This window comes from Bombus huntii, chromosome 4, assembly GCF_024542735.1.
Source record: "Bombus huntii isolate Logan2020A chromosome 4, iyBomHunt1.1, whole genome shotgun sequence".
In the NCBI taxonomy this organism is placed as follows: Eukaryota; Metazoa; Arthropoda; class Insecta; order Hymenoptera; family Apidae; genus Bombus; species Bombus huntii.
Window position 1 is genome coordinate 12,808,536 of NC_066241.1, and position 24,318 is coordinate 12,832,853.

At 31.8% G+C, this 24,318-nt stretch overlaps 4 protein-coding genes across 6 annotated transcripts; 2 read left to right on the forward strand and 2 right to left on the reverse strand.

Annotated features, from left to right (window-relative positions):
* Nucleotides 1–685: 685 nt before the first annotated feature.
* LOC126865198 (cytochrome P450 315a1, mitochondrial) lies at nt 686–4,380 on the forward strand. The gene is made up of 6 exons (XM_050617426.1): nt 686–2,602; nt 2,823–3,013; nt 3,087–3,421; nt 3,615–3,839; nt 3,931–4,143; nt 4,215–4,380. The coding sequence occupies exons 1-6, from the start codon at nt 2,067–2,069 to the stop codon at nt 4,326–4,328; spliced, it is 1,614 nt and encodes a 537-aa protein (XP_050473383.1). The 5' UTR covers nt 686–2,066; the 3' UTR covers nt 4,329–4,380.
* Nucleotides 4,381–4,465: 85 nt separating this feature from the next.
* LOC126865195 (armadillo repeat-containing protein 5) lies at nt 4,466–8,044 on the reverse strand. Its single transcript, XM_050617422.1, has 6 exons — nt 7,665–8,044; nt 7,317–7,537; nt 6,509–7,231; nt 6,264–6,439; nt 5,909–6,122; nt 4,466–5,843 (listed from the first exon to the last, which is right to left on the reverse strand). The coding sequence occupies exons 1-6, from the start codon at nt 7,911–7,913 to the stop codon at nt 4,910–4,912; spliced, it is 2,517 nt and encodes an 838-aa protein (XP_050473379.1). The 5' UTR covers nt 7,914–8,044; the 3' UTR covers nt 4,466–4,909.
* Nucleotides 8,045–8,266: 222 nt separating this feature from the next.
* LOC126865194 (active breakpoint cluster region-related protein) lies at nt 8,267–16,981 on the forward strand. Of its 3 annotated transcripts, none has more exons than XM_050617419.1 (14): nt 8,267–8,342; nt 8,977–9,688; nt 10,551–11,025; nt 11,131–11,365; nt 11,455–11,734; nt 11,813–11,992; nt 12,082–12,297; nt 12,471–12,590; nt 12,660–12,904; nt 12,979–13,276; nt 13,437–13,719; nt 13,802–14,072; nt 14,189–14,360; nt 14,462–16,981. In XM_050617419.1, exons 2-14 carry the CDS (start codon nt 9,575–9,577, stop codon nt 14,876–14,878), a joined length of 3,306 nt encoding a protein of 1,101 aa, XP_050473376.1. In that variant the 5' UTR covers nt 8,267–8,342; nt 8,977–9,574; the 3' UTR covers nt 14,879–16,981. The 3 variants fall into 3 exon arrangements, with proteins under 3 accessions (XP_050473376.1, XP_050473378.1, XP_050473377.1); XM_050617421.1 differs by having other exon boundaries at nt 8,268–8,342; nt 12,979–13,240; XM_050617420.1 differs by lacking the exon at nt 8,267–8,342 and having other exon boundaries at nt 8,969–9,688.
* A 330-nt stretch (nt 16,982–17,311) lies between these two features.
* LOC126865196 (dopamine beta-hydroxylase) lies at nt 17,312–20,210 on the reverse strand. Its single transcript, XM_050617423.1, has 10 exons — nt 19,877–20,210; nt 19,640–19,793; nt 19,391–19,537; nt 19,060–19,307; nt 18,842–18,995; nt 18,480–18,743; nt 18,149–18,379; nt 17,930–18,058; nt 17,677–17,851; nt 17,312–17,587 (listed from the first exon to the last, which is right to left on the reverse strand). The coding sequence occupies exons 1-10, from the start codon at nt 20,029–20,031 to the stop codon at nt 17,442–17,444; spliced, it is 1,803 nt and encodes a 600-aa protein (XP_050473380.1). The 5' UTR covers nt 20,032–20,210; the 3' UTR covers nt 17,312–17,441.
* Between the last annotated feature and the right edge of the window lie 4,108 nt (nt 20,211–24,318).

The following is a 24,318-nucleotide window of genomic DNA, read 5'->3' on the forward strand; positions in this document are numbered from 1 at the left end:
GAGGAATTTACAAAGACACGAGCGTACCGTTTGAAATAAGATGAATTTTACCAGTGGCCTCTTTTTACAGTGGATCTATTTTGTTGTAGTATTCAAAAGTAGATATTCTATCTAGGTGGAAAGTATCGAATGTATTATTTATAAATGCTATTGTCCTGTTCAAAATCTTCTCACCTTATTCAATTTTACATATGTAAATATCTTCTTCTTATCTACGTAAATTACGTTTTACTATGTTCTTAGATATATTATACACTTAAAACAGTCATTTACAAGTCTTTAATAACAAAACAACACGTGAAATGATGAACTTTGATACCGTTTTTTTTATACTTAATAACATATTTATTAACTTACACAAATATTTATTACTGATAAAAGCCAATTTTTTCGCTAGTCATATGGTTAAACATTTCCGAAATGTTGAATGAAATTCTGAAATGCATTAAATATAGAAAATATTTTAAATTATTAAATTGTTGATTATTATTATGTATTAAAAGCAGATATAGTATATATAATAATCATAACTTAGTACGAATAATACTAAGTTATGAAATAGATATAATACATGATAGTATTATTAAATTTGTTCCTATGATGAAATTTTATATAGCTTATAATACTTTATTCTTGGAACCTCGCACGTGGTCCCCACTCCATGTAAGAAGTTTCAGCAGGAGATTTAAATATCTTCGAAACTGTTAAACAGTGTGTAGTAGTCGGGCGTTATGGGCTCGGGGTAACCACGATCAGACCGCGAGGAAGTATCAGTGTTTGCCAACACATGAAAAACTGATTAGTAGTGCCACTCTCAAAAAGGAGTTGTAATCACGCAACTCTATTTGAAATAATTCTAACGGATTAGTTTCTATAGAAATAAAAAGATATATTAATATGATACTTTCAGACACGATTGTTTCACAATAATAAATATAAAAAGCTCAACGGCAATAATTAAAGATAAGTTTCAGTGAATGTAAAATTAGTGGACCTACAGAGAGCTAAAGAAATAATAGTGTTATATATAAAAACATTATTCTACAATAAGCACAAAACTGTTTGATCTATTTATTGTTCTTAATTACTCGTTGTTATAGTTATAGTGATTGTCTCAATTTGAACTTAATTGATCATACATAAGAATCGGAAGTACGAATTAAGAAAGATATTACATTTACGTCAGTATGCAACAAACGTGCTTGTTCTAATACCAACAACCTCTCTGTACTATCAAACTGTAATCAGTTTAACACATACGCGGCATATATCATGTAAATTAATTGTGGATAAATATTAAGATAATAACAAAGTAGCCGAAGAAGTATTACAAACAGCGATTTACATTAATTACTTGTTATTATGTTAATCTCAGCGACACTGTAAATGATTTGAAAATAAGAACGTAGCAAATCACAAAATGAAGGAATTCTCGTGGATGAAAGTGGAAACCTGCAGCGGAGAGGTAAACGGCTTCTAGATAACGGTCATAGTAAACGGTATTCGATCTTCTTCTTCACGTGTATACCAGTGTTTTGTAATTGGCGTGTAACTTCAATATTTTCCTCGAATTCCGTTCTCTTTACGATTCAATACTTTCTATTACCGTATCTACTTTCGGTTACAACCGGAAACTGCAATAATTGTCAAGGTGCCCGGGAGAAGAGTACAACTGAAAAATATTTACCACAAGAGAATTATGATCGATCACGTTATCAGAAAAAATATACGAATCAGCGTTGATACAATGATCATAAAAACGATTCTGCTATCGCATTAAATTGTCAACCCAGTGTTATCACCGGATTGATCTCGAGTTATTAAACATGACACCAGAGAAAGAAAAGAAGAGCTTCTTTAGTACTGTTAAACGACTTCTATTTCAATGAAGTCATTTCTGAGATTTCGAAGAAAGAACGATTCGTCGACAAAATAAAAGTTTTAAATTTAAAACTCAACAACGTGTGTTCAATGTAAAATATATAACACCCTAAAATAGTATCGTGTCAGCGGTAATCATCGTTTCTTCGCATTAACGGTAAATAAGGAAGAATCATCGGTGAATTATGAAGATGAAAGTTGCGCAAAATGTTTTCAAAACCGGCAAATCTGTAAACGTTTCCAATAAAATTACCGCGTTGAAACAATGTGCATCTGGTTGCGATTGCACAGGCGCGTCGCAAGCATCGAGGATCGATGATCACTCCGATATCTCGAAATCTATAGATGGCGCGAATCAGTCGAACATAGAGATCAGCGAAAAATCGCGCGACAGAAATCTTGCTACTGTGGTGACAACGGCGTCCAAAAGTGTTATACGGAAAGCACCAGAACCACGGGGAATTCCTGTTTTTGGGACGCTTTTGTCGTTCATTCTTTCTGGCGGGCCAAAAAGGCAACATGAATACGTTCATAGAAGACACAAGGAATTGGGTCCAGTTTATAGGGAACGTTTAGGACCAGTTACAGCAGTTTTCGTAAATTCAGTCCATGAATATCGAAGAATTTTTAGACTAGAAGGTTCGGCGCCAAAACATTTCCTACCGGAAGCTTGGACACTTTACAACGAAATACGGAAATGTCGCCGCGGTTTACTGTTCATGTATAGTAACTTTAAGCATTTCTTTGGTTTAAAAATATCTGAAAAGTCATTTTTAATGTATAAATATGTACATCACAAATAAAACTCAGTTTTGATAATTATTGTACATAAATTGTACATATTGTACATATCACGTAATATGGTGGTATGTTAAGAACGTAAATGAAGAAAATTCAAATTTTTTGGTTGAATTTTAAAATGAACATTTACATTTTGATAGGGATGGCGAGGAATGGATACACTTTCGTAAGATTTTAAATAAAGTAATGTTAGTACCAGATCCAACAAATTTAATGTTTGAGCCGTGTCAAGAGGTGGCCATTGGACTTAGACAGAAATGGCAAAAACAGATTAAGACTGATGCTATCATAATGAACTTACAGGTTCAACTTTATCAATGGTCTATCGAGGGTAAAAATAACTTACTTTAATCGAAAATCCAAGGTAGAAAAGTATTTATAGAAGCTTGTTTTTTATTTTGCAGCAATGATTGCCACGTTAATGGGACCGTGTTGGCATTTTTATAAGAAACAGTTGTCTCGAGACTTCGAAATATTGGCGAAAACGTTGCACAAAATATTCGAATATTCAGCTAAATTATCCATTATACCAGCCAAACTAGCTATGAATTTACGCTTACCTGTTTGGAGGAAATTCATTGCATCTGCTGATACAGCTTTCGAAATTGTTCGAGTACTGGTCCCGGAAATGACTAAATTAGGTGGCGACGGTTTGTTAAAGAAAATGATGGATGAAGGTATTCAAGCCGAAGACGCGATCTGCATCGTTACCGATTTCATTTTAGCAGCTGGTGATACGGTTAGCTCAACTGAAACCGACAGGATAATATTATTCATTTGAAATTTGAATTTAAAGATTAATAAGAATAGAATAAAGAAAAGAATTCAAGAAAAATTTTAATTTAAAATTAAATTTCAATATGATTCATTTTACATACTTATTTTACATACATTGCTAGTATTTGAAAACTAATTTTATACTTTATGCTCAGACAGCAACCACCTTACAATGGATATTGTTACTGTTGTGTAATCATCCCGAAAGGCAAGAGGAACTATTTGAACAATTGAAGGATCTTTCACAGAGAGATATATTGCGCGTACCATTATTAAAAGGCGTAATCAAAGAATCTCTTCGACTATATCCTATAGCTCCATTTATATCTAGATATTTACCGGAAGACAGTGTGATTAGTAATTACTTTGTACCAAAAGGGGTAAATGAATTTATACTACGTGTTACTTATAATAAACATATCGATAAACAACAAAGAAGGTATTTAAAAATCACGTGATATTTTATTGTAGGAGCTACTCGTATTATCACTTTATTCGAGTGGTCGCGACGCTGCGAACTTTCCGCAACCAAATGAGTTCCTTCCGGAAAGGTGGATTAGAACGGAAAAAGGCACTTATCAAGGTGTAGTGCATCCATATGGTAGTTTACCATTCGCCTTAGGCATTAGAAGTTGCATTGGTCGAAAACTAGCAGAAATACAAATATTGCTTGCATTGGCAGAGGTGCGAAAATAATAAACTTAAGATATGTTAAGGTTTATTGAATTTATTTGATTTTATCTTAAAAATTGCAGTTGGTTAAATCATTCAAAATAGAATGTATAAATAAGGATCAGGTTAAATTAATTTTACACTTGATATCTGTACCGTCGGAGCCGATGAAGTTAAAGCTGCTGGAGAGAAACTAATATATAATGTATCGAAGTCAAATATCATTTAAGGAAAGTATTTTTCATTTTCTATTTTTTGTTTATTTATTCCTTCGAAACAATGTATTGTCCATTTACATTTATATCGAATAAACTAAGATTGAAATATTTTCGTCATTATACATGCATACATGTTTGTGTATGTACACGAACGCATGTAATTATTTACAATTATCAGCATTTAAATATATATTTATAATTAAATGATACTTATAAATTGTATATTTATACATCAATTCCATGTCTTAAAATATATTGACAATAAGCATGATCAAGGTATTGTACGAACCAAATGTTTCATTATGTAAAAGTCTCATTAAGTGCTTTCTACTTAAAGAATGTTGATTAAATGATTAAATCATCATAATTATAACAGTTGCTCACGCCATCGTTAGTAAATATCACTATATCACAGAGTGTTTCGATGTGGATAGTATAATAAAAAATAACAAAACATCGTTATTCATTCTGTATTTTTGATTTATTTCTCCATAAATTTAAGCACGCCCGGTTTTAGTAACCGTATCGAAACACCCTATATATATGAAATTAATTCGTCATTAACGTTGGCACAAAACGCTGTTGATGATTTTTCTTATTTCGTCTAGAAATTCCTGAAAACTTTCAGTGGTAGAAAAATCTTTAAATGCTTGAACTTTTTCAGGCTTTGTCATCGGGGCTGTCAGAAACCTCTTCACGCAAGAGGATTTCAGTTCATGGCACGAATTCGCTTTCGCCCAGTTCCACGCTTTACTGAAGTTTTTATAATTTAACTGAGAAATAGAACTTTCTGTAAGAATATCTGATATATCAGCCATAAGAAATTTATCAGCCAATAGCACGGCATCTAGTAATGATTCGATAGTTCTATTTTCGAAAGTTGCTCCATTAGCAGCTAACAATAATGTGTTAAGAGCTTCTTTCGATGTGTTTCGTAATTTAACACGTTTCTTGCCGGATTCTGAAAAGTACCCTTCAAGCATGGCGGAAAATGCATCCGATTTTTGACACAGCGTTTGCCTACAAGCGTCGACAGTCGTACCGTCGTCCAGTTCAAATGTAACCGTTGCAAGTTTGGGATGATTGTCATATACTCTTGGAAAATCAGTCGAAGCAGTGTCCGTGATTTGACACTTCTCTATAATCTCAGGTTGAATTTCAAGCGTGTTTGCCAGTCGACAAATTGAACAAATAGCGTTTTCGTGAAGAACATGTTGTTGGTCGGATAGAACGTGAAATATTAATTGAAGACCACCGTGATTGTTCAGTAGCGATTTTAGAATATATCGCGACTTGATTACGAATGGTATCGAAACTGCGATAACCAATTTATGAGCTTCCTCTCCGCGAAGCAGTATAGACGTAAGTTCACCTACTGCTCCGCCGGTTTCTGCTAAAACACATAACTGTCTCATATATTGTTCCGAACCGTACAACGTTTCAGCTTCAAAAACGAAGCCTTGTTTTAACAATGGCATTAAATACGCTCCATTCCTATATACAAAATTTTTTATTAAATAATATATGTCTTATAAAATGAGTGTTATTTTATTACTTACCTTATAATTCTAGTTAAAATTCTAGATGCTCTTGGGTTTTTCGCGTGTCTAATGTAAGCTGATAACGCTTCAATGGTTGCGGGATCGGCCAACCGATCAATTGGATCATTTGAATGACTTAATCGACTTAGTAATACTAATGTCCACACATTTGCATACTCCCACACATTCGATGATTTAGTTTCCTTTCCTTCGTTCTGAGACTCTTCTGTATCTATAGTTATTGATTTACAACTTTTTAATGACTCAACTTTTGCTTCGGGTTTTAAAAAATTAAGTGTAAGTTATTACTCCCAAGTGTTTTCAAGATGATTTTATAACAACTGTCACAAAGTACATGTATAAACTAATTTACCATCTTCTGTATCCATCATCTCTGCATCACTACAAACTGGACTGTAATTATCCTCGTCACTTTCGTCAGTTTCAATAGAATCATAAAAAGGTAATGGTGGTGTACTAGGAGGTGAAGACGAAACACTAGTAGCACTTCCTGGACTCCAGTCATCTCGATAATAGTCTGAACTAAATCTATAAATAAACAAATTTTTAATTTACGTTTTCTATAATATAGACATAAATTAAATTTTACAAACATACCTTCCTAAATTCGTCTTATTGTATTTTAATTCCGTTTGTCTACTAGGAGGAGAATCATTTTCTCTTTTCTTTGAAACGTTTGTTCCCTCATTAGATACATCTTCAGTTACCATTTTTTTTAATTTAACAACTAAAACGTCAAGCAAACCATTTTTTACCATTATTGTAATGCTTGGATCATCATAAACAAATTGTGCTAAAGCATGTAATAACATGGGATGATATTTTTCAATCTCAGTATCTTTTAGTAAAGATAACATTAATTCTAAACCTGATGCCATCTTAATTTTCGCACGATTTACAGCTTCTCTACAGAACAAACATAAACTGACTAATGTTTCCTTAGATAATTCCAAACGATTTTTAATAAGGGCAATAAAACTTTCAATAGCACCAAAATTCCCTAAAATGGGACGATATTCTGCAATTTGGCAAAGATTGTACAAACATCTAATTGCCACTTTATTATTCATATCACAGCATTGCACAATACTCTTATAACCCTGTATGTCTTTTTCTCCTCGTAATTGTTCTCCAACTCGTGGATCCAATGTGGCCAAAAAAGCACATATGGCTTTTAAACAGGTTTCTATTAGCTCCATATACTTTTTATCTGATTTTTCTGATTTTTTTTTTGTCGATACTAATATATATGTAATTCTAAATATTACTCTAGACTCTAAGATTTCTTCTCTACTACCTTCATATGTATTCCAAATAATCCTATAAAAAACGTATACAAATTAATTAAAAATACCACTTAGTACAAGGATATTATTTTTTGTTATATATATTCATTTTGTAATACCTTATTGCTCTGATAGCCATTAAGTATATGTACACATATGTATCTAATTGTAGAAGATCAATCAAAGCTTGGATTGCACCAGCTTCACATAATGATTTTGCATGCCAGTCACATTCAGATAAATTCCCGATTAGTCTGCAGGCACGACAGACCATACTACTATTTAGTTTCATATATTTTACTATAGAAACTACATAAATTGCTATTCTAGAGCCTCTGACCTAAAAAAAGATTTGTGCTGCATTATTATGAATAAGCGAATTCCATAGAAAAAATACTTTGTTTATAAGTATATAACAGATAAATTTTATCAACTGATTTTAAAAATGAAAATAGATATATCTGTACCTTTTCCCTTGCATCTGAATTCATGCAAGCATTCGCTAAAATACTCAGTGTCATGTTTAGTGCTTTTATATTATGAAAATAACGAAGTAAATTTACTAAAATTTCTAATCCTCCATCTTTGACAAAGTGCTTATAGCATCTTGAATTATCTTTAAGTCGTTCTAAACATGACAAAATCCCGCCTTTTGACTCCAATTTTATGCATTTTACTAATTCTGGTAATATCAGGCAGTTATGTCTCTCGTCCATAATAGGTATTTTTATAAATAAGTGGAAAAATTGATGAAAATTCGTTAATTTTCTAAAAGAAACATAACCTCTAAATTGTACAGCCACCGAGGTTGACAGCTACACGCGTACAGCAACTTACAAAAATAAGTGAAAAAAGATTCAGTTTAATTAATAATTCTTCGTTATCAAAATATGTTTAGAAAACGATTATACAATATACATAATCATAATTTGATATCTAAATTTACAATTTTGTAAAGATAATTAATTAATTATTTTATAGAATTATTTTTTTAAATGTCCCGCTATTTGATTTTATTTTTGAATACGCACACTGTAGCGCTACAATGCTTTTAATGGAGTTAGTAGATATTAGATATATATTATACAGGAAAAGTGAGGAACATAATTGAAGTAATCGTGAAGCATATTAATGATTCGAATAAGGTATTTGACAAGCATAATAATTATTAGTAAATGCTATTAATAACAATTATATATATATTTGAGTATTTATTTATAAGTGTTTTTTATCATCTGTTACTATATATACGTTATTTTTTAAATTTATTTAATGTTTAATTGATCCCCTCATTTTAGTAATGGAAATATGTTTCAAAATGAATTTAAAGAGTATGTATATTATAATAAATACAATATTATAATTAAAAAAAATCGATGTAATATCAAAATTATTTTTGTTATTCATCTACATATGAAATATACTTTAATAGAAATTTTATCAATATTGATTTCAAAATAAACCAAATTTTCGTTGCACTTTTTAAGATGGAATTACTTTCCCCTATATTTTCTAGTTAAATTGCAAAGGTTTATACGAATTTACATTTTTATAAGGAAACGAAATCTAGGTAGATATTTATGTGTCACTCTTTAAATATTATAATGAATACTTTACCCTTTATATTGTGAATATTTTATGCATTATGTGCATTCTTATTGTATTATGCGCGTTTAAATTTCTTATAAATGCATATAAATATACATAAACAGCAATTCTAAATCATTACGTAAAGTTATCGTCATATATCGTTATAATATATCTATTACTTTTTTCCAGTGAATATCTCGAAAATTAAAATTCATCGCTAATGTAATGTTGCAACGGAGCGAAAATTTATTTATACCATCGTAAAAAAGTATAATTTTTATCTGTCAACGAAGAGAAAAATGCATAATTTTAGCTGCGTTTCGTAAGAAATGAATTTCTATTTTGCGTAAGCGCACCGTGAAAAGTATCATCATCCGTGAAGCGCACCTGCTGCGTCTAAGGAAGGGCAGTGTCTGTGAATAAAGTATAGCGGAGGCGTCAAAATGATAGGAGAGGGCATGGGGATCGGACCGTGAGCTACGCAGGAGATGTCGACAAGATGACAGCGGTTGTATGACGCTCGTTTCGTTGATTCTTCGGGTATAGCGTTATAGCGTGTACCGGAAAGGAAAATCGTTCACGAACGAAACGAACGACTTATGCCTCGTTACGGTGACACGTCCGTTTCAATAGAATCTCTGTGTCAAAACGAGATCGTGATCAGGCGTATTCGGGTGAGAGCCACGACCGCCGCCGCGCCCGTGCAATGTACACAGCGGCTTGAATCGTGTCCGAGATCATCACTGTCCCCGAGGAGTCCTCTCTTTAAAGGGCCTGGAGTAGAGTAATGAGCGTTTTCGGGGATTTCCAGCGTGTCTGGGTACAGAGATTCCCGGACAGCGCCTTGCCGGCAGCTTGGGAAGAAGACGTCAGGGCCAACCTAGTCAAGCATAAACAGAAGGTGAGAATCCAGTCAGGAATTCTGTTATTATCTTCTAATTGCAAAAGAATTTTCTTCGATGAAGTTTTCATATATTTATATTAAGATTTTTCTGTAGATATATTTATTTAAATAAAAATTCGAAATATCAGACACATGGGATATCAAGGGATATGTTTTCTTGCATTTTGAATTAAGTAATTTAACATAGCTGGTTTTATTTTAAAAGCTATAATATATTATTTATGATTTATATATGATACATTCTAATTCTGTACTATTAATGGAAGTAAGACCAAACAGGAATATTATGTCTTGATATGATTATCTTGATGCCAATTATTTCTTAGAAATAAATAGTGGAAGAGTCAATATATTGAAAACTTTAAATAGGATTTATGTTTTTAAGGGGACTGTTTAATAAATTGTTAGTTCCTTATTACATAAAACTTTCCTCCTTGCTGAGGTATTGGGAGCTTTATTCTATGAGTCATCGTATTAATTTCTTACTTAACTGGGAAATTAAGCTAATTTATATTTAACCATAATTGATATTTTTAATGTGATCTACTATTTATGTTCATTGTATTGGTTTCAAATAAATTTAAAAATTTTGTTTACCTTACATATAAAATTTCTCTATATATTATCTATTATTATCTATAAAGGAAATGAAGCCATTAAATATATTTAACTATCTGCTATACTAAGAACATCATTTCTTATTACTAAATTTCCTTATACAATATATTCTCACTGATTAATCACTCGCTATTTACTTCAATTTTGTTATGATCTACTAAGGACACAAATTTATATTATGTATATTTTATAATGTAGCTACATAAAAAATAGTTAAACAGAATCATTATTATTTTCACAGGTGACTGCTTTGAGAGAAGAACTTGAAAAGGAAGAATTTTATGTGGAATATTTAGAAAGGTTATTGGCTGATGTTGAACGTCATAAGCAATTAGCAAATAGTAATATTACAACTACACCTGAGAAACAACAATCCACAGAATCACAAAATCAACACAGTTGTTTAGCAACAGAGAATAATTTGGGAGATTCTACAAGCTCATCTAATGTTCAACATGTGGAATCGTTAGCTCCACCTCTTCCAGCGCGTGAAGATATAAGTAAATTTCAGGACAAGTGTGTTTCTGAACTAAGTTCTACTCTTAGTACAAGCAAAAGACCCAAAAGTGAAATACCAAGGAGTCCTGATAAAGTGCCTGAACTTAGAAGAAACAGTGACCCAGATGTGCCAAGTAACTATGTCACTGTAATTGAAGTGACAGGAAGCTCAAAGAAAGATAAAAATGAAGAATCTCTTAAAGAGGAAGATGAAAAAGGTATTATATTTTTTCTATATTATACTTTTATAATTTTATAATTTTAAAATTTTATTTAATAATTTTAATTGTATTCGTTTCATCTATATTAATAATTAAAAACAGATTTAGAAAATGCAGTTAATGAAGATGGAGAGGATGGTGATGCAGAGGCATCAGAGGAGGAACCTTATTATGATTCTGTAGCCTTAGATCAAACAGGAGAATATGTATATATTGATGCACGTGTTCCACCTGTTGGAAACAATAATGGCAGTAGAGCACCACCCAGAAGACCGCCCTCCTTACCTGATTCTCCAGGGAATCAGAGTAATTATGTCAACATTGATTATTTTATACAGTAAGTTATTTGTATCTGAACATTATTGGTTTTAAAATAATTTTACATTAAATATATATATTTACAAATATACATCTGTTTATTTACAGACATCGAGCGGCAATGGATAGTGAGGATGAAGAAGGTGCAAGTCCTGCACCACCAATCTTATTACGTGCTCTTAGCACGGATAACGAAACTGGTAGTAGTGATGCAGAGCCTTTAAGCCTAAGCGAAGGTAGCTTAGAATCTCCAACACCAACTACACCTCGTCGACAGGAGAAAAGTAAAGACCGTGAAGATGATAGAACGTCTATGATTAAATGCATCGTAAACTCGGTGGTAGAGAGTGAAACTATATATGTCGAATGTCTAAATGTAATGTTACAAGTATGTAATATTTCTATCATTTTCCATAATATGCATAAATAACATTACTTTGATTAAAAAAGTATATGTTGTTTGTAGTACATGAAAGCCATCAGGGCAACATTAACAACATCGCAACCTGTTATTTCTGAAGATGAATTTGGTACGATGTTTTATAAAATTCCTGAATTACATGCACTACATCAAACATTTTTGGATGGTCTTAGAAAGAAACTAGACAAATGGGACAGTAAAACTACTATAGGTGAACAATTTAAAGTAAGAACTAAATATATTAATATATAAATATTGAGAAATTCACACATCCTGCCCTCTTATTAATATTCCATTATGGATTACAAATTAAGGTAATGGCCAGCAATATAGGATTATACGGAGCTTTTTTACATAATTACGCTCGCGCTACTGATACTGTGCGGAGGTGTTCTGCACATTCGACTCAATTTGGTGAAATTACAAGAGATATAAGACTCAGAGGAATTCCAAAAGGACCAGGTTTATCTCTTGAAGATCTTTTACATAAGCCAGTAGCGCGAGTACAAAAAAATGCGCTAGTGTTGCATGTAAGTATTGTATAGTTTATACTTTTGTTATATTAACCAAAGCTATATAGGTATAGATATACATCACAGATAAAACGTTGATTGGATAAGTTGATAAAATGATGTGGAAATGTACTTTGTAAACGTTATCTTATCTCAATTCGCATTGATAATTGTGTCTCAACTGATTGTAGGATCTCCTTAAGCACACACCAGTGAATCATGCAGATCATGCGCCACTTTCAGAGGCTCTTGGTATGACTAGAAATTTCCTAGACGAATTTAATATTATTCAGACGAAGTCAATGTTTCCGGTAAATAAATTATATTTATAGCTACAATAATAATTAATTTAGTATTTTGTAAAACTATATTATTTTTAGAGTCATGATAGAGCACAACGGAGATTAGTAAAAAACTCGTTTGTGGTAGAACTGTCTGATGGTCATAGAAAGTTGAGACATCTTTTTCTTTTTAATGATGTAATTGCTTGTGCAAAGTATAAAGCTTCTGGCAGAGACAAATTTACATTTGAGTTGAAGTGGTATGTACCAGTGGCAGAGGCGGTAGTGACAGAAGATGGCATTGAACCTCGTGAGACTAGTCCAGCTAATGTTGTAGCTTTGAGGTACATATAAAAGTCTATCATTTACTCCTAATAATAATTTATATGTATAATAATAATAATTTATACATATTCAGATCACAAGCATGTACAGTACGTGATCAGATACTATGGGAAGAACGGAATGATGAAAAACGAATTAGACTCGGTGGTAGAGGTTCAGAAAAAAATAGGAAGAAACTTGCTGAGCTTGAAGCTCAATTAGTATTAGCATCCCCAAATTTAGTATTACGCGTTGCGCACAAAAGTCAACATCGAGTACAAAACTCGTACACATTCTTTCTATCCAGTGAATTTGAACGTTCTCAATGGGTTGAAGCGGTGGAGGCATTGCAACAGGTAATGCGTTCCCATATGTACCTAGATAAGTCAAAGGTGCGTAATTCACAGATTTCGAATAAATAAATAAGATAAAGATATGTAATAATGCACTTTATTTAAATTCAACACGAGGATGCAAGTAAAGATATTAGAAAAAAAAATGATCATACTAATCTAATGAGAGAGAAATGAATGGCAAATGATAATTTTTTAGGGTGGACAACCTCCAGGACCATTACCTTTATCAATGTACGAATTACAGGCTTGGGTTACAGCTTGTCGTACTTACCTTCAAACAGATATGGGAAGTTATTTACTTAGATCAGGACGCGATGAAAGTTTATTATTAGGCGATCTTCATTTAACTTTACTTGGCTTGACACCACCTGGTTTAGATAGAGTAGGGGATCTTTATATTATTGTGGAAGTTGATAGTTATGGACACTATTTTAAACGTGCAAGAAGTCGAGTTGCGAGAGGCCAAGCTCCAACTTGGGGTAAAATTTTATTTTTATAAAACTTCGAAAGTTGAATAAATAAGTTTTTTTTAATTAATTACTTAATTTTCACTTATTTAAGGCGAAACATTCGTTGTGGAACTAGAGGGAAGTCAAAATGTTAGAATTTTGTTGTATGAAGAATGTGGAACGCGTTCTGTATTACGTGGCAAATGCATACAAAGATTAAGTAGATCTTGGCTTCAATCAGATCAAGTAGAAAGGTCATTAAATTTAGGCCCAGCTACATTAGATGTAGCTCTTCGTTTTGTCCCAAGTGAAGTGACATTAAGGCGGGTACCATCTGCTAAACCTCAAGGTTTATTTGGAGCTAAAATTCAACAAGTGTGCAAGTATGTTTTATGACTTTTGAACTATGAACTATGAACTCTTATTTAAATCTTTTGATTATATATTTTTATTAAAAATTTTTTCATCTGTATTAAATATAATTACATGTTTTTTATAGACGTGAAAAGCGCGATGTTCCTTTTATTATAACCGCATGCGTTAGAGAAGTAGAAAGGAGAGGAGTCGGAGAAGTGGGATTATATCGCGTTTCTGGTTCAGCTTCTGATTTAACAAAATTACGCAAATCATTTGAAAGTAATTCGTACGAAGCAGAACAACTGCTTAAAGAGGTAGCCAATACATTACATAAAAGAATAAAATCCTTTCTTTTTAAAATACCTCATTATTCAAAGAGTTGTGTATTAATATGAATTTATTTTTATATTTTTAGGTTGACGTTCACTCTGTAACAGGTGTGCTCAAATTGTATCTCCGTGAAATGCCGGAAGCTCTCTTTACGGATGCTCTGTATCCCGCGTTTTTAGAAGCTTTCCAAACTGGCGAGTTATCAAAAGGTGCTGCTCTCAGAAGAGTATACGAAAGTCTACCAGCCGTGAATAAGGCAGTTATCGACTTTCTACTTACTCATTTGATACGAGTTAATAAACACGAGGCCCAAAATAAAATGTCTTTGCACAACCTAGCGACAGTATTCGGACCGACGCTTCTGCGTCCTGGTACGAATTCGCGATCTGATGCAAAAAGTCGAGATCCATTAGCTGCAGGGACCGTGGACGTGATGGCACAGGCCGGTATACTTTATTGTTTCTTGCAAATGCATATGCAACAGAACAATCAGTCACTCTAGTCGAGAGGTTCTTGTTGATACATCGTAGCGTCAGCTGCTTTTCGCGAGTCTCATTGGAAATTAGGCTCGCAGCAACTCACGTTGTAATGTAAAATTAACGATTTTTTATAATATATATTTTATTAGTTTTGTGACGTATCGTTTACACAACGCTGAATTAGACGCATAAGTAGATAGGCTTTGACAAAATCCTGAACGATGAAATTCCTCTTGTATTGGTATGCATACGAATAATGTAGCAAAGTGGACTTAAAGAACACTTATTGTACTTTAAGCTCCTTAATATATATTTTATACTTATATACCCGCGAAGTCTTAGCCACGATCTCTTGTTATGTGATGATTCCACGTAAAACATTTTTCCAAAAAAGAAAGCTACGTTGAAGAAAAAATTCTTCCCGTGAAGTAGAATGAGAGAGTGAGAGAGAAAGAAACATAAATATGGAATTCCGGTCGTTAACGCATCCACGCTTTAGAAAGTAAGTATTTTTTCCAATGGAGCGTGTTCCTAGCAGAGAATCTAAATTTTTTTACGCATATGTCCACAAAAATGTCCACGTATTCAAAACAATCACGTTCCTAAATGTTTCAGGAAGCACGTTTCTCGAGATGTGCAAATCAAAGCTTCTAATAGTATATGCAAAATATGCTGGCTATATTCCATTTTGTCACTTGATATTTATGTTTTCTAGGAAAGCCACATTTTTCTGCCGATTCTATTCTTTATAAGAATATCTTTAAAGAATTCTGCGTTCTCGAATTTTTGTAAGAAATATCGCGAAATGACTTAAATTCAAGTTTCTAACATTTAAGCTGTGGTTAGACTCGTGTTTGTTCTTTTATTCAAGTTGCTTAAGTTTGTAATAATAACTGTAATAACTTCGATATTTTAACGATCTATTTACAAAATTAAAAAGGAATACTGTTTTTAAAAGGAAATTCTTTCAACCCTTGGATAAATTAAACATAAATATTTTGTATATGCAATTTTAAAGTATTATATTTTATTATTATATACACATTTATATATTACATATATATATGTGTGTGTGTGTATACATTCCTTTGCAATATTGTCAGTAAGATATACAAATCATTTTAATCAGTTTCTGTTAGCAACCATTTTTTAAATTTCTTTTCTAAATCAATGTTTTCAAGTCTAAGTACAGCTTAATTAAGTACCAAAGAGAAAAATTCTCTCCCATACCTTCAATAGAGAACTATGGTTAACCCTTTGAAGTATATCAGATTAAAACAAATCATTTTGCAAATTTTAAACAAAATTTTTTCACTTTTTATCTACTAGGTAGATAATGGTATTTTTTTTACTATTATATAATGCAGCTAATCAAGTCTATATCTTCATGTTCACTAGATTTTTAAAAGAATTGTGCTTTACTAAAAAGGAAGAAGATACCATTTTTGGAAATATATACTTCAAAGGATTAAAACACACAGAAGTGCATTTGGCAGTACAAATTTAATACTCGATAGAATTCTGTGTTACATGCTAGGATGTTTGTGAACAACTTCTAATCGAAGTTGAAAGATTAAAAAATGTAACGAGAGCTCGATCAAAAGATCGTACATAAGGGTCGAATGAAACAAGAGAAAAGAAACGAAGAAACAAAAGAACAAATTGAAAGAAAACAGAAATTAAAAAAGAACACATTACGTTATTTTTCCGGAAGTGATCTTTGCGCTTGACGAGCGAACAAGGCAACTATTGTGTGCGTGATTTCAGCGTGTACGTGCGTGTGTATGTATGTATGTATAACCCGCCCATGTGTATTATATCGTAAATAATTGGATATCTTTAATTTTTATATCACATTTAACGTTAAGACGCGTCCCTTTTTTGTACATTCGTAAAATGTGTAAAGACAAAGTTTCAGCTATCACGATTTATTATTATTATTATTATTATTATTATTATAACTATGATTATTTTTATTATTTCATATTTTACAAATACCAATTTCTCATAGAACAAGTATTTGTTAACGAATGTTCGATTAAGCTAGCTTATTCGCAGCAAGACAATGTACTGCCAAAAAGGAACCCTTAAGATGCATAAATATACTGGAGGTTTATAAACTTTTATATATCGATAATATGTTTACCGTTTTCCCAGGGTACGCTTTTTAATAGTATTTCAGTTTCTTTCTTTTTTTGGCTTACACAAATACTACATTAAATTTAAACACCTTGTAGTGTAATCCGAATTGTTTTTCTTTCATTCTCTTCTTTTTTTTTTTCTTTTGAAAAACTATATTCTTTTAAAATTATGTAATTAAATGAAACAATCTTAAAAGAATATAGATAAAGTGAAAGAGCTGTTAAATAATGTGAGTAAAGAAGTATTTTATTTGTAAAATATTTTATGCGTAAGCTGATAAGTTATACGTTTATGGAAACCATTGTAAATCCACATGAATTATAATTATACTTTATTTCGTTTATGTTTCACTAATGTTCAGACTTGTGTATAATCCGTAGACATGAATTTTGATTTCGTTAATATTTTCGAAAATAGATAACAGTATGTAACAGAAAAAGAATTTTATATAGAATTTATTATTTCTTGTCCTAACGACGAGTGTGGACAATTTCGAGCTGGTGGAGGTAAGGGTAGTTTGACCGGTGTGGCTGGTATGTTGTCCCATAATCCAGGAAGTCGAGATCCATCAGAGCCATTGCATTGCATTCCTGATCAAATATAGATTAAAATTTCCAATTGAAATATCAAAATCAAACTTCAGATGCTTAATACATTAATAAATTAAATAATTAAGAACCTAATGGTGCAGCTTCATATAGATCATGTAAAGCTTGTACACGAACTTTGGTCCATTCTATACTTTCATAATTTGCAGAAATTCCATTATCGACACTAGTTGGTTGATTCTCCCATTCCCTCATATACCGGAAATAAGTTCTCAGTGCATCGTCGCTAATAGCACTTTTGCAAACCTAAAACAGATTGAATATTTCTTATAATTCTTCTTATAATTTTATAATTTTTTATAAAAGAATATTAATATTTCATACCTCTAATCGAGCATTAGGGTAGTAGTGAATATAATTCACACACATCTCATCGGAAATGGCGAATCCACCAAGAGTAATATTTTCCCTATCCATCGTATTATATGTGCAAGTTGTTATTAACGAATCTCCCTATCATTAATTTACGTTAAAATCTATTATATGTACATAATATAATGGAGTACACGTGAAATATATAAAGTATTAGATTTTAATTCTTACAGGCAAAATGGTAACAGGTTTCGGTAAAAGACGAATTTCTTGGAAATGAGTGGAATAATGATTGTCATAATTTAACAGAGGCAGCTCCTCTCCATCTCTAATATGACGAGTAACAACTTTTACGCCTGTTAAATGTGTATGAAGTTGGGATGCGAAAATATGTATTCCTTGTTGTGGGAGACCAACACCTGTACATTCTTGTATACAATGTCCTGATAAAATAAAGGCTTCCTACAAAAATTTTGTTATTAATTCCGATTTTAGTAACATATATTATAATATATATCTGTGCATATATCTTTGATTAATTATATGCGCAATGATTCATTACTTGTCGTGGGGGAATTGCCATTTTATCAGTATATTCTAAACCCAGTTCAATTACACCGGCGTCATATTTGCGAAGACTCCTAGTAACGATAAAACGAATTCCTGAAGAATCGACGTTCCCATCCTGAAGTTCGGGATTATTATAGTGAACTTCCAACATGACATAAGGATTAAAATTTTGGCCACCGATCAAAAGACCAGCTTCCTCTGGATAAACGAAAGCATCTGCTCCCATTGCCCAAGCTGCCAAGACTTTTTTACATACCTAAGAGACGGAGTAAAAAATAAAATGATTCTAGAAAACATATTTAATTATTTTTTAAAGGCATAAATGAAGAAATCTGTCTAAGAAACTTAACGCACTTGAGTTTTTTCCGGTCTATCAGCTCCATCACAAGGACCATCGTACATAGGAATTTCAAGAGCCACTGGTCCAGCACAATGGAAAACTTCCATATGATGAACCAAGTGTTCGTTACCCGTTTGTATGACTGGGCCAAACTGCAGAATGTGATGTCTAGAAATAATAGTTCGGAAAAAGATTAATTCTGGCGAATTTTGTTGCAGTCTAATAGACTCACTTTTGAGACAAAACGGGTGGTAATTTTTGTATGCGACACCAATAAGTCGTTTCCTTATTTGGCACTTTTACATGATCAGCCAACATTTCCAATTGCCAGGCATTCGATGGAAATGTTGGTTTCTTATGGAGTACCCTGATCAATTCTGTTCTGGACATGCCAGAAGCTTCTGCATCTGATACTTGTAAACCAGCCAAGGACGACAGTGGTCCCAAACCTTCTAACCATACTAAGTGCGTGGTCCCTCTCTACGAATTTTTAAATATTTTTTTATGTCAAAGAAAAATAATCAAATGACTAATATCTCTTATTAATTTCATAGTTAGTTTACCTCCATGATGTAATCATTTTCATCGCAAGTATCGAACTTCCTGGTGAAGGTAAACTTCGTGACGTTTCCTCTTCTTCTCCACGCAAAGTTCTCACAATCCTGTTGCAGGTCGAGATTTAATTTTCCTTCTTCATCTGCCCACGCATCCTGAAATTACAATATAATGTAATTGATATAAAAATTATAAAATCGATAAAAATGGACTTATCATGTTTTCTCGTGTAATTGTTTAATGTATTTCATGATTACCTGTAACTGAATTTGTCGGTGCCAATCAATCCACAGAACGCAATAATCGGCAGGTTTTAATTCTCCATAATTCGAGAAACCGATGGCAAACCAAGTATTGTCGACACCTATATAGTGGACTTCCGCAATTATCATTTCGCTCATAAAATCAACCCTAAAAAAATTATTCTTCAATTTTTTAATTATTCCTCGGTGTATCTGTTAACATTAAATTCAATTAATATTATAAAAATATACCTCCAATGAAAAGTGGCTCCTGAACCAAGCGGAACTGTATGAACATTTTTCCTGTTCGAACTGTCTTCGCTATTCTGATGATAATCATGCCAGGATAAACACGATACATCTTTTAAAATTGTAAACAAGATTAGTAAATAAATTTTCAAAAGCATCTTAGATTTTAAAATCAGTGGATTTTCTACTTGAAAAATCACTCGTTTCTGATTTATAATTTATTAGATGTTATATGTCTTTTACTCAATTTTGAACTAGCTTCACAGATATTTCCATGATCCTTTACCTTCCTATCGCCAATTTCTACTAACAGGTTCCAAATGATCCGAAAAGATGAAGACTTCGTATAACACTGGTTTGCCGCCGATTCTCTGCGGCGCTCATGCGCGATGATACTACATCATAATATGTACACACACAATCATTTCATTTATTAAAAAAAAGGTAAATAAAGAAACACTTAGTAATTTTTAGCTCGTGAAAAGTGTAAGGAAAATTAAAAAAGTGCGTACTCGAATGATTAAATTCTTTTAATGTCATAAAATTGATATATACTAAGTTTGTAATAGATACGCATGCGCATATGTGAATACTACTTCGAAATTGTGCTTGTGAGTTAGAAGAACTGCAACAAAAATGTAAGTAGTAATTACTGAAGAAAATTATACAGATAAAGATATATAAAAATATTAATTTAGTTTAACCTTGTATATGTTGCATACTAGAGTTTAAAATATAATAAATAGAAAAAATATATAAGTTCAAATCTACGATGAAGAGATATCTATTGTTAAAACAAATTTTAAATGACATCATAATATTAATTTCTAATGTTTTTAATAGCATAGTTTTCTTATTCAAGCAATCTATATTTTTCTACCTACATCCATCTTCCCCTGGCTTCGTTATCTCCATTTACTCGAAAGTAGATTATACAGGTTATCAATTTCCAATAAACTGAAAATCACTCTACTCGAGGTCAAGTTCGACTAATTCCGATTTTTCCTTAATAAAATTCATGGAAATAAGATATACTCCACATCGAAATAGATATCAAACTTCATTATAACATAAGAAGTGTTATGTCTACTATTGATTACACATATCTTCTTGTTCTATTTTATACCATTCTTCTCCGTAGGTAAAAAAGTTGTGGATTGCCAAATTAACTCATTAAGGACCAGGAAACAGTTTATCATAATGTTATAAATACGTTAATTGCTTTACAGTTTATAAAACTATAAAGTTTACAGAAAAGATACCAAAAGAAAGAAAGATATTAAACAAAAGTTGAATTTTATAACCACAATGTTAAAATACAGAATTTGAAAATGTAAAATGTTAAAAAAAATTGCAATTAAATGTTACTTTAACGCAACGTCGACTCTTTATGAGTTAACATATTCACACTAGATAGATAACGTTCATAGGCGAAAAGAAAAAAGATGCCAGAACATCGAGAAAATATCTTGATAATAATCGAATGCCAGAGGGTGTATATTACATTCCAGTCATGGCGCGTGCTTTTCCTTCCAGCTGCAATCAAGAAATTCCGCGGCTCTTATTGCGAGAACAATTTTCGCGAAAGGCTTTATTTGATGCGAATAAATAGCTTAGGTCACGTGACACTAGTGTCGAAATTGATTTTCAATATGACTTATTTTTTAGGGCACTGCTGCGTTTCGCTATCTTTCCTTTCTATTATTGAATTATCTAGCTGCAAAATTAACTACCGAAATTTCCGGAATATGAAAAGATAATTAGAAAATTTATTTATTTTTACGTTAGATTGTTTTATTCTTAGCCTATAACGATATAATAATATTTATACATCTCCCTGACATTATTTTTTGTATAGTTTCAGGTATATGATATTATAAGCTATGTGATTTTTCAGATATATAATTTTATAAGCTATGAACTAAGTATTTTTTATAAATTCTACCAGTGACAAATGTAAAATAATTGAACATAATAATTCTTAATAATTTTATTGGACACAATTTCTTACAATTTTATTTATTTATGCAATAATCTCCTTTAATTTCATTATAGTTATCAAATATAAATGTTACTAGAAAGTACTGTCTTCCTAAATAATACTTGTATAAATGCTCCCTGCACTTTTTCTTAGAACCAGCAATAGTGTCTGTTGAAGCAACAGCGAGTCATTGTGCAGTAGTCATTAGATCAATGAATGCCTTAAATCCTTTCTTGGCTAACGGTCCGGTTGCTTTCATGAATTCACAAACATACCTGTCGGCGCATCAAATAACCCGATCTTGCCGAGGACCTTAACTTCTGGATAGCCTGTGCCAACGTAAACTGCAATTAAATGCATTGTCCGTAAAGTAAAGTAAAAGCTGTAAATTTTCCATATTTAACAAATCTTATTTTTCCATTTCATTTCATTTCATTTTAATTCGTTAGTTAGATCGTTTCTTCATCAGAAATGTCTTACTATATTAAATATATTATATATTTTATATAGCGGAAAGCATTGACTGAAAAATATGTAATAAATTTTACGAACTAAAGGAGGTTAAGTTAAGAAAGGTTACCTCATACGCCGGTAGTAACTATACATCTTATTGAATGTGTCAGACGCGTAAAATTAGGAAGAACTCCTTGTTGAGAAATACTGTTGTATACGCAGATAATCTATTTTCAGAAATGTAGAATATATTCAGGATTATCTCAGTTTCCGTCAACCACTGATGGCAATCTTGTGGAAGAATAGTACCGAATTGTGAAATATTGGTTCGAATATTATAGATAATTCGTATAAAATTTCTACGAAGGATTACCAAAATATCTTTATTCTTATATTTTTCTTCTAATTTCCATTAATTCTCGTTTCTTAGATCGTTTAAAATTGACAAAAATAGTATTTTTAGATTTTTCAAAGAGCGATGCGAACAAGTCAACGAGATTGGGTTGAATTGTAATTGAAAATTTTTATCGCTTCAACTAGTTAAAGGCGTTCACAATCTTATATTACGTAATTGTTTTATTGAAATGACAGCGATAGTTTTCATAAACGCCTCCAGAGCACTTAGTACAATTTCTGACTCATTGAAAATTGCGTATCTTATCTTATTATTGTATTTCAAAAAATGCCGTGTTTTCTAGAAGTTTACGATGGAACTTTTGAACGTAGATATACTACTTAAATAGAGACAAGAAGAAGGAAAAGAACCATTTGAGCAACTAATATTGAAAAATAAAGCCATAGTAAAATTTGTTTAATTACACAGTAGCAGATAAAGCGATAATTATAAGTAAACTTATAACAGTGATGAAAGTTCAAACGTGGGAGTATAAAATTCCTCAAGTGGAAGGTCGAATAAGGTCACTGAATGATGAAAAGTTGACGAGTGCTGGCGCGTACAATGATGGACAGATCAAATGTCTCGAATATTCCTTCGTATCTCAAAAGCATTATTATTTTTAGTACTTTTAGTATTTATCTGCATGATTCACGTAATATGATATATGAAATTTTTGACTCACGATATTATTAAGAAAATTTATTAAATTCCTTGTCGAAATAACAAGCATAAAATAATTCACACGAAAAGAGAAAAAAATGACAAACTATGGGAAGCTTGAAAATAATAACAATTGCGATACAAGAATCTTACGTCACCGGAAAATGTCGATCTTACACGGAACTCATTATAAGAGAAACTGTTGTTCGCAAGTGCTGCATACATATAATCTTTATTATTGAACAACGGGGCTTATTGTTACAATGTTAGAACGTTTCGTTCTGGACTCCGTTTCTATGACAGCAAATACGTTGCAAAGGATTAGTATCATTTCTTGTGTAATCCAGTTAAACAGAGTGCATCTATGCCTTTATTCGGTCAGTCACAGTTGCGAGATGACTAAAATTTTCAATTACATCCAATTAAAACTCATTAAGTTTCAACAGTGATGACTGTCTTGCTAAAGAGCTGTGTATTAGTCAACTGCTATATAGTTCTCGGTACAGTATAGATACGAATTATTTCATAAGTATTTATAATTATATCGACTTTTAAGCATTTTATTTTGAGATGTTTAAATAAAAACAATTTCATTTATTTTTTAGAGATTATTGGACACTTTATCAATTTTGGAACTACTACTTGAAAGGGAATATATATATATTACAATCACAAAGTATTTGAAAAACTTACATAAACTTACAAAACTGATGTCCTGATAAAGTATTGGTAAATTTTCATGCTGTATAAACTAAATAGCTTGCAAACATATTTTTATTATACGTAGAACTTCTCATCGTTGATGTAATATACTATATTCTCAGAACTCTCTCAAAGACATAACTCTATTTATTTTGTATGTATACATTAGCATTTTATACACCTTATCTTTCAAATCGGTAGGACTGCAATATATTCATGTATTATTCCAAAATAGTTCCAAAGTATATAATT